This window comes from Haemaphysalis longicornis, unplaced genomic scaffold (genome assembly GCF_048455015.1).
Source record: "Haemaphysalis longicornis isolate Haplotype H1 unplaced genomic scaffold, Haemaphysalis longicornis Haplotype H1 scaffold_8, whole genome shotgun sequence".
NCBI lineage: Eukaryota > Metazoa > Arthropoda > Arachnida > Ixodida > Ixodidae > Haemaphysalis > Haemaphysalis longicornis.
In genome coordinates this window covers 125,906,332-125,917,027 of record NW_027526445.1, presented here as the reverse complement: position 1 = coordinate 125,917,027, position 10,696 = coordinate 125,906,332, and the positions used below count along the sequence as shown (strand labels likewise).

General features: G+C 44.2%; 1 protein-coding gene across 2 annotated transcripts in view; it reads right to left on the bottom strand.

Annotated features, from left to right (window-relative positions):
* Positions 1-593: 593 nt before the first annotated feature.
* LOC144150177 (protein-cysteine N-palmitoyltransferase HHAT-like protein) overlaps positions 594-10,696 on the bottom strand; it is a 51,583-nt gene continuing 41,480 nt past the window's right edge. For both annotated transcript variants that reach the window (XM_077682021.1, XM_077682020.1), the window contains exons 12-13: positions 6,915-7,056; positions 594-3,718 (exon numbers count right to left, since the gene is read on the bottom strand). In XM_077682021.1, the coding sequence (XP_077538147.1) occupies positions 3,618-3,718; positions 6,915-7,056 (243 nt within the window). In that variant the 3' untranslated portion in view covers positions 594-3,617. The remainder of the gene's footprint in view (positions 3,719-6,914; positions 7,057-10,696) is intronic.

The following is a 10,696-nucleotide window of genomic DNA, read 5'->3' as shown; positions in this document are numbered from 1 at the left end:
CATTCTTGAATGCGACGATCGGTAAGTGATTGTCCGCCATAGGTGAGGTCTCAGAGCCCATATTTTTATATCGAATTTTTCATATATCGAACTATTTCGCGATCCCCTTGGAGTTCGATATATCCGTGTTCGACTGTATACTGTCGATAAGTCAAAGTCCAAATTCCATGTTGTGCCTCTGACAAAAACGTGGCACTTTCTCCTTTAAAGCCTACGTGTTTACGTATTGGTTTCAGGCATGGTAACAGCCGGTACAGAAACTTTCCACAAAGGCTGTAAATGCAAATGCGTCGTTTCACCCAAAGCCAGGCTGAATAATTCAGTTGCGACACTGGGGAGGCTACGTTGTGAAAACAACAAATAAACGAAATTACGGTTCAAAACAAGCCTTTTAACCCTTTTAACAGCATCGGATGACGGTAATCCTTGTCCAGGGAAATTATTATGCTTTATTTATAGTAATCATTTATCAACAACAACAATCCAGAGCAATCACACGCCATCACCAACTTAGACACAGTCAACAAAATGTAAGCTGTTCCCTCATAGTCTCTAATCTATTTGCTGTCACTCACTAATAAAAAAAAAACACGTCAATTTTCAAAATTCCATTTATTTTTGCCTCTGATAACAAGTAATAAGTTAAAACAATTGCATTATGGGAACAAGCAGAACAGCAATGCCAACAACGTGAGAAGCGCGACAAAACAAGGGCTGCGCAAAAGACGCAAATCTGACCCTGTCAGTGATGCGTGCATGCCACCCATATTATTAACAGCTATTGAATCACATTCACTTCTGCATAACCTTCAATCCCTTCATTGCCAAGATCTGTGTTCTAGGTTACTGTAAATGTTGATGTGGAAAGCAGTGAGCACATGCTAAGGTTTCGGTGCAAGGAAATGGCAGTCATCTTGCAGGTTTCATATTAACCGCTTTTGTGTTGTTTGGAAGACTTTGGCCACGTCTAGTCACTTGAAAGGTGAAGCCAAAACTGCTTCCCGCTTTCATCCAAGTGCCTGACCAATGTAAATCTATGGCAAAGGTACAACTACGAAGGTCACCAATTCTTTTCACTTGAAGGCTTCGGACGGAGAAGACTAAGTGGTATTGCAGTTGAACTACCCCCCCCCCCCCTCTTTTTAATCCCCTATTAGTAGTAGATATACAAGGAGGGCGGGTGGGTGCAGATATCCATTTTTAAATGCCCAGTTGAAGAAAACTATTAAAATGAGAGATTGCCAATGTGTTCTTGCAGAACACAAATACTTTCAGTTTCGGTGCGTGCGAAACACACGTGCAGGACGAAATTATCTCCGAGCGAATGCACCGACATAAATGTGAATTCCACCAGGTAGTTAGTTACTCGACAAATGGTGTGTTTGCACGCTTCCAGACCATAAAAAGAAAAAGGCCAGCACAGGACAAGACATACGAGAAAGTGGAGTTGATGAACGCTCGTTGGATTTTAAATTAAACAAAACTACCAGAGGTTCACGCTCTTTTGTGTCTGTGATGTAGAAGATTTCTGACAATTCTCCCCCAGTTTGCCTGAATGTCTTTTTTTGTGCTAGCCCACTAGGTTTGTGTTTTGTATTTGTTAGTTTTCCATTGCCCCGTTTGACTTGATGGTCTATGGTGCATTATTTTACATTAGTGTCTACTAGAGTTGTGTTCTGTCGTTCTGCATTGCCTCATTTGACGTGATGGTCAATGGTGCGTCGTTCTACACCACTATTTACCTGTTCATCACTCTATCTTTAATGAGGAGTTCATTACTCTCTTAAGTCAGCATGGAGATGGATGACTTGCCACTACATCTTACCATCTGTCTACTGAATTTTTTAAATTCTCGATCTAATGATAGTCAGCTGGACATTTGGAGATCGATGTGAACTGTTTTTGTCTTTCCTTGCTTGCGCACTACTTGTCATGTGTTTTTCTCTTTTGTGAAGCTTTGGCGGCATGCAGCGAGACTGAAGTTGGGAGTCATACCTTGCGACAAAGCAATATTTGGTTCACAGTAACACCTCGGTAACATTTAAGAGCTAAAAAAGCACCAGAATGTTCGAGAGATTAAATAAAAGTGTACTGTGGAACACCGCCCGTGCACTGTTTGAAGTTTCCAAATATTTGCACACTAGGTTAGAAATATTTCCTAAAATCCAATACACATGCTGAAAAGGTGCTTTCACTTAAAGCATGTGTTTTACGTGTGCGTGGGAGGGGTGACAAAAAGCAAGCACTCTTGTGAAATAAAATCTTCGCTATGCTATCCCAGCCTCAACGTTATCGCTGGGGTTAGCGATGACGGCCAACGTGCTTGCAAAATTACCAGATTCAGCACTACAGGATTCATTCCACATCGAAGTCAGCATCCAGAAATTTTTCATCCAAAATTTGATTTTTTGTACGGTAGGCGGAGGGGCTTGAGCCAGAAGTTTGATAAAGTGACACAAATGGTGCAAATTTAGGACACACCCGAGTTCCACTTGTCCAGTAATCATATGCTAGCTGGTATGCGGTTAATTTACCACCTGAAGAAAGCACTTTGGCTCGCTTTATTTTCTTGACAACAATATTGGTTGTGACCACTCTACATTAAATAAGACTAGATTAGACCATTAGATTCGCAATAATTATTCAGGTGGTGTCCTCAGCAGTAGCAGCTTGTACCTCTGATGATCTTGCCTAGGACACCATTTGCTTTGGGTGGTCTCAGCTACAACAAAACACATTGCCTTCACACTTTTATTCATGAAATACCGAGCAATTTTAGCCCTTTTATTACTGTTTTAAGCCCGCCACATGGTAGCCTCTTTCGCAAACTCACCTTAAAATAGATAGTTTAATAATTACTCGCTGCCGGTAACAGCACCAAATCTCAAAACAAGCTAGTACGTACTGTGCAAAAGACAGCAGCACCTATGAATGAGTTTGCCTCAAAAAGACTGACACCGTTTTATAAACAACACAGAGCAAAAGTTTGTACAGTCAAACCTCCTCACAACTGCCTCCGCTTGTGAACTAACAGCTATAAATAAGTAAGTACAACAATAATTAGAGTATATTTTGGGTGATAAAAGACCACGTGCTATGGGCATCAGTTGTGACCGCAGGACCATCAAGGCTGTTAGTACAACTCAACTCAACTGTACAATATGAAACCACTCTGTAGGGCCACCACTAAAAGAAGAACCATTGTGACCGTTCGAAACACCGTTACAACAGTTTTGTAAACCGCTCAGGCCTTTGAAATCTATCTCACCAGAATTGGATTGGCAAAAAAAAAGCGAGAATATGTTCAGGGCAGTGATGCTAGAAAGGTGACTGAGAAAGAAATTCTGTACGTTCAATCCATCTTCATTACAAGCACTCCAAAACATTTGAACATCACCATAATCGAATTAATAAAGGTAATATAAAAATTCACACGCATCTATAAACGCACTTTCAGTGTGTCTTGGGTTCCATAAATACGTCAACAATACAATTTGAACTCTGGCAGCTATATGTGTAGTTAAAGGCCATCAGCGTGCACTAACCAACAGAGTATCACTTTACGATACTACACATCACCACGACCGGTTCAAAGCGCAAAGAAGATGAGGCAAACGCTAGGATTGCTTCTTCTTTGATTCCCAGTCCATGACGTCCATCGAGACGTGGCAACCGCAGTACATGACGAGTAGCGTTGGCACCAAGGGAAGTGGAAAGCCTGGAACACACACATGCAAAAATGAAAGCCAGCTTTAAAAACTTTTGAGATTGTGTTGTTGTGCTTTTGTATACTTGCACTATAGCGTGTTTTCGTGCGTATAACCCACACCAAAAATGAGAAAATGTCAGAGGTGAACTAGAGGTGCGGATTATATGTGAGGTATTATTTCCTTTGGTGCAGTTTCCCCGCAATGCACGTTGGACCGTGATGCCCCTGCAGCAGTAATAGCGACTAGGCCACTGTTATCCCATTGACAGCGCTTATTTTGCACACGCAACTCAACAATATACCAACCTGAAAAAATGTATGCGGCAAGTCCTCTAGTTACGTAGTCAGATCGGTAAGTTCTTTTGCATACACAAATGTGTAATGTTGCTTGAGTGGTAGATTTGGTCCATCTTCTTATGTACAAAATATGCGGGCAATACGAGGGGATGTACTTTTTTATTCGTCAATGGAAAGTGGGGGTGCGGGTTATACGTGCGAAAATACTGCCGCGAACCATGCATTGGGTTTGTTTATTTGTGTTTTGCTTTTACCGTCCGGCTGCGCCGGTCTGTGTTATCTCCGTGCCAAGGGAAGCGCGTGTTCCATTCTTTCTTTCTGTGCCGCATGTGTTATCTGTTCAGATAGGGAGAGCATTCCGATCTAACGTGAACATCCCGGAATAATCTTCTTGCATCTACAATGTTCTCGATGCGAATCGACGGTTCCAGAACCACGCGCGCCGAAAGATAAAAAGCCTGCAGAGCAGACGCCGGGGCATTCGATTCTGCGACGCTCGCCGACGCACGTACGTCACTTTGTTGACCACTGCTTCGCCGCCTCTGTATTCTTTTCAGTTGTTAGGGGAGCACAAGTTCGCTCCAATAAACTTGTTTCTTTTCCAAACAACTGCTTCGTCCTTGGCTACGTGACAATACGGTACTTACACTGTACAGGATGTACAGTATCACTACATTGCAGTGCATTATAAAAATTAAATTCATGTTGTTCGTACTGGAAAAGGTACCCAGAAGCAACTGCAAAGCGGGGATTATATTGCCATGTCATTAAAAGGCGGGCAGTTTAAAAGTAGACCATTTTTTCATGCCTTGCACTTCCCTATGCACACAGTTTCCTTCCTACAACTGATATGAACACCTACGGAACAGTGGTTTACATTGTTTTTTATTTTTGTTAATCTCAGCTTATCAGTTATCAGGATATATACTCCCATTAAACTAAAACTGAAGCAATGTGGTACGGCACCCCGTAAGGTAAAAGTTACCCCCACCTAAAATTTAATCGTGTCATGAAAGCTAGAAGCAACACCGCAACTTCTGTGCATTTATTTTATGCCACAGAGAAATATCGCAAAGCCTTTTGAACAAGCCTTTTATTTTTCTACAGGCTATTCTTACTGAAGCATGCTTGAGAGATTGTAAATTTCAGTTTTCTCATTGCAAAAACGCCAACTGTTCGCTTCGATTTACAACTACACGAACACAATCATTTTTTGCTTCACACTCACTTTGAAACCAAACACACTTTTGAACATTTGTTACAGTAGACACAAGTACATAAAATTATACTTTGTAGAGAAGAAAAAAAAAATCAGAACAGCCCCTTTCTTAAGACGAAGATGGTTAAAACGCGAAGCTGCTTCGACTGTGTCGGACTGACCCAGGTTCGCTTCCGACCAGGGGAGGCGTTTCTTTCTTGAGACATCCGATGTGCCTTCACTTATCATCATCATCGTCGTCATTTTGTGAAACCAGCTGTGTAAAGTTGGCTTTCCTGCGGTGCATTTTGGTAACGGGACGGTGAGGCGTAGAAAAGCTCCGCTTTAAAAATGAACCCTCGAAAAACAAATAAAAATTTACTGTTTGCCACAAACAAGATATAGTTGGCCATTGAATGTATCACGCCTTGAGTGTTTGCGCCTGCCTGCCATACACGTGCACTGGCTTCCTACCCCCTAACGGCAGCAGGCTTTCCCGCAATACATCGGTGTCGTGCGGCTAAACACGGCAAAAGGAAGGTGCTTTCGGAGTGCCCCTTATCTCCTCAGCATTTATTTTTCAGAAAATGGCACACAATTGCTACCGTTAGCTCCGCTCATGCGCAATTTCTCCTTCTAGATCTTCGCTACGATGTTTGTTGATAAACGTGAGTATGACTATTTTTTTAAACGTTCATTAAAGCAACAGCTCAACTTTTTGAGGCGCGCCTCAGTTGCTCTCTGTGCCTGGAACCAACCAAGTGAACCGAAACGCATTAAGCACTCACCTACACATAAGATTTATGCACATTCGTGCCCATTAGAAGCTTGCCCAAAGTGGCCAGGAATTGAACTTTGCGACATTTTCACCAGCAGCAAAATGTCCTGGCCCCGTCACCACCAACGGTAACTGATCATCATCAACAGCAGCAGCAGCAGCAGCCGCCCACTGCTGGACGAAGGCCTCTACCATGAACTTCTGACCACTTCACTTTTTTATGCAACAAACTTTGCCCCACATTTTCTTATCTTGTCTCTCAAACGAGCTGTCTCTCTTCCTTAACTAGTATTGGTCTTTCGTACCTCAGTAGCCAGACAGTCCACAGGATAGTCCCTTTACATCACATGCCCAGCCAAACTCCACTTTTCTTTTCTTCGTTTAATTAAGCGAGAGTATGTCCTGCATAAATTTGTTCCACAATTCAAAGCACTTGTTCGCTACCTGTAAGCATTACATCTACCATTCTCCTTTGCATAGGTTAACCTAGTAGGGCCAAATTTCGAAGTATGTACTAACCGTAACAACAAAGAGTACAAGAACATGCAACAAATTTTTACAATTAAGGTAACAAAAATGGAGCAGCAAAGAGATTAAAAAGAAAAAGAAAAGGCACGCATGTCGGCCGAATGCTCCCTCAAGAGATGTGAGTGATGTGCCAAAGAGGTCTCCATAACCAAACACTGCCAAACGTTTGTTCCTCTTTCAGAGCAACTTACTCCTGCCTCTCAGGGAAAGTGACTTACGAGGTCCACAGGTGTGCGATCTATTCTCCACATGAGCAGGAATTGATTCAGCAAGGCCATGGATGTACGATTACACCCATTATACGTCATCCCTTTTCTCCCGAAAGAGGAATGAGCCACACTTTGCTTCCCGTATCCACGAGTAAGTACTACGTCCTACTCAGTACCAAGCACGAGTTTCCTCACCACATACGACTTTTCTGAAGAAGACCAGTCCGACGTCCACGTTGCTCAAGAAGAATACGCAGGAGAACATGGAGAAGAGGAAATGCGGAGCCGAAACGGCGGCCCTGAGACATCGCAGACGCATTCCCGACAAGTACTTCTCCTGGAAGAAGATGAAGGTAGTGATGTCGGGTATATATAAGAACACACTTGAGACACTTAAGTAGGCTTACGTGCTTCAAAGGCGAAGAAAGCCTTGCAGTACTTCTCAAAGACTTCCACGCTGCTAATCTTTTAATGTGAATCACTTTTACCGGAACACTGCTGACACCTCGGATGCGGTTGCAAACTCCTCAACAATACATTGTGTCTCTAGGGTTGGCTCTTCAACTGTGAGTTTCGGACTGACCACAGAGTGACCGAGGCACAGCCAGATATCTGTTTCTCACATACATCCCAGCAACAAGCAGAACCCTTGGATTACTTGTGCACTATCTGCGGCGAGCCCAAGAGAGACAGTCTCTTGGGTACTGCTCAGATAATATGAGCTTGGCTGACAACCTCACATGATAAATGCACGTTAAACCGCATTACGATCACTCTGGGTCGACAGCTGATGACACAAATTCAGCCAATCAGTCAATGACAATAGCACTTGCACCAAGCTGGTAGTGGATAGCTGCAGCCGTTTTCAAGTCTCGTCACAACAGCGCAAGAAAAGTCCTTCAAAGAGAAGGCACGCCGTCCAGTGATGAAGGAGACAAGTAGGGGTGTCCGAATACAGTTAATAAACCTCGCGATAACGAAATCCTTCTATAGTCAAACTCCGCTACAACGAACTCCGCTACAACGAAATTCCCGCTTCAACGAAGGTTTTTCGATTCCCCGCCCGCATCCCATAGGCCCCAATGTATTAAAACTCCCTCCACAACGAACCACTTTTTTTATTGTTCTCCCTGTTCAACGAAATTTTCCCGGGACACAAGTCACTCGATCTGCAACGGACTGAACCACTCTAACTAATTTTGATAAGTTATAACAATGTAAATTATTAGTAGCAACATTTTCTTCGAACATCCGGACATCGAGAAGCTGCCGCTTCTCGATGTCTGGATTACCGGTGCCGACGGCGCTCAAAAGCGGCGGCGGCTAAGGTCCCTTAGCGGCGGCGGCGGCGGCGGAGGAGGAGGAAACTGCTTCTCGCCCTTTCTCGCGCTCACCCGGCACCCGCCGGCGGGGCCCGCCGGCGAGAGCACTGATCTTGCGGCTCACGTGACCGGGGCCCCCTGAATGGATAGCCGTTTGCGCAAAGCGGCGCCTTAGAGTTAGCTCGGTACTCCTGCACGCTTCGCTTCATCAGCTACGACCCGTGCTTTTTTTTTCTCGGTCTCGTCTGCGGTTGCCTATGGCGGTGCCACACAGCAAGAAACGGAAGTTTATCCGTGACCGCAAATATCCGTGACCGCAAATTAAAATATAAACTCCGCGCTGTGATTTCACGACGCCTGCTTTTGCGCGGATCTCCACGAGTACGACGCGCATATTACAACGCTGGTCTAAGCGCCGCGAGACGCGTTGTGACCTCAAATTACGATATAAACTCCGTGCTATAAGAAGGGTGCTATTTTTGGCGGAGCGAGCTCCAAGCAAGTTGGCAACATTGGGGCGAAAAGGTAGGTGGGAGATTTCACGACGCCAGATAGACGCCTGCCCTGTTTTCTTTATTTACTGATTTTTCCGCGACAACGAAATTCTCGCTACAACGAAATTTTTCGCGATCCCCGTGAATTTCGTTGTAGCGGAGTTTGACTGTAGTACGAAATTCTTGCAGCAACAAAATATTTTCGAATCCCCGGCAAACGTCCGTACAAGCCCATGTATTTCATATCTCGCGGCAACAAAATGTTTTTGGAAAGCTATCCTGCGTAAACAAGTCCGGTTGGAATTTTATCTACCCATTTGAAGCTGACAGTGTCCAAAAAGTGCTAAAATGCGTTTTTTTTCCCCCCGACTCAAAGTGCATAAATGTCTGCCACAGCATGCTTGCATGGCTGCTGCCATATTTGTTTACATAAAAGACCATGCAACAACTGTGAAGGCAGCCTCGCAGCGACACCACCAGGGGGAGACACATGGTCACTCACAGTGCGTCTTGCTTGGGCTACGCTAGCCAGCTACCGCAGAACAGCGTGTGTGTGTTCGTTGTGTGTGCGGTAATCGGCACGTCTGCTCTTGATGATGATGATGATGCTAGGTTTTCTTGGTGCAAGGGCATCAAGGCCAAAGAGCGCCAGTACTACGATGAGGATTTGCCTTGTTTCTCTAAAGACCACTGGTTGGCCTCCACATAAAGGCTTAAAATAGGACTAGTTCGGAATGCCAGTTGTAGGCCTAGGTGGTACACAGGATCTAACATCCTTAGTGCTGTCTTTGGCGCGTACTGATACACAAGACATTTGTAATCCATGCGTGATCTTACAAGACTTGTAAATAAGGCCAGTAGACACTTCGTGTCAGTACCCCATTACTGGTGTGAGAGGACTTTCAGAATGTTGACAGCGCCCAGGCATTTCATTCGGAGGCGCTTGATGCGTGCGATAAACGAGAGTTTGTCATCAAGTACAGCACCTAGGAACTTGTGCTCTTTTTTTACAGTTATGGGTGTCTCATTAAGTGTAATGACAGGGTCTGGGCAAATCCCCCGTTGTCTAGAGAAAACCACGCATGAGCTTTTGTCCGGATTGAAACAGATACCATTTTCATCTGCCCATTTCATAAGTTTGTCTGTAGCTAGTTGGATCTGCCTCTCACAGATGGACATATTGCATGACTTACAAGGCAATGTGAGCATCGTCAACATACAGTGAGTAGGAGACAGAGCACAGAAGTGAAGTTCCTAAAGAGTTCATCTTCACAATAAACAGAGTGCAGCTCAGCACGCAACCCTGTGGCACTCCGTTTTTTTGAATAAACTTCTTGGATAGTACATTCCCAACTCTAACTTGAAAGGTCCGCTCCGAGAGGTAGTCTCTTAAGCAGGTCAGCATGTTCCTGCAAACACCAATACGCTACAGATCCCGAAGAATACCATAACACCATGCTGTGTCACAGGCTTTCTGCAGATCAAAGAAAATGCTCCGTCGTGGACCTCCCAGAGCGAAACCCCACCTGGCGATTTTCAATAATACCATTGTACTCAAGAAAGTACATGAGGCGGCGGTTAATCATTTTTTTCCAAGACTTTGCATAAGCAACTGGTCAAAGCGACTGGGTTAAAACTTGTTGCAAGTGCTGGGTCTTTCCCCTCCTTCAGAACCGGCACCACAATAGCTTCTTCCCACGCTTTTGGAAATTGTCCTTCATGGCGTATCCTGTCAAACAACAGCAAAAGTGATTCAAGCGTGGCATCGTGAAGGTGCTTAATCATAGTATATGTTATTTGGTCTGCATCTGGTGCTGATTTCCCGCAAGTGGCAAGGGAAACTTTCAGCTGGTAAAGGGCAATTATACTCGACATCAGACTGCCTTTTTGTCACGTATGATCTTTCGTTCTTCTGACTGTTTTTGTCTCAGGAAATTACTTGAATAGTGAGCTGAGCCTGATAATAATACTCAAAATGCTCACCTAAAGCATTCGCTTGGTTTTGTAAAGTGTCTCCACCTGTGCTGACCAGAGGGTGCGTAACTGTGTTGCTTCCTCGGAGTGCTGCTTTAATTCTTCTCCATACTTTCCGCGTATCAGTATATGATGTGAGATTGACAACACAAACTTATTCCAGCTTTCTCTTTTTGCAATACGACCA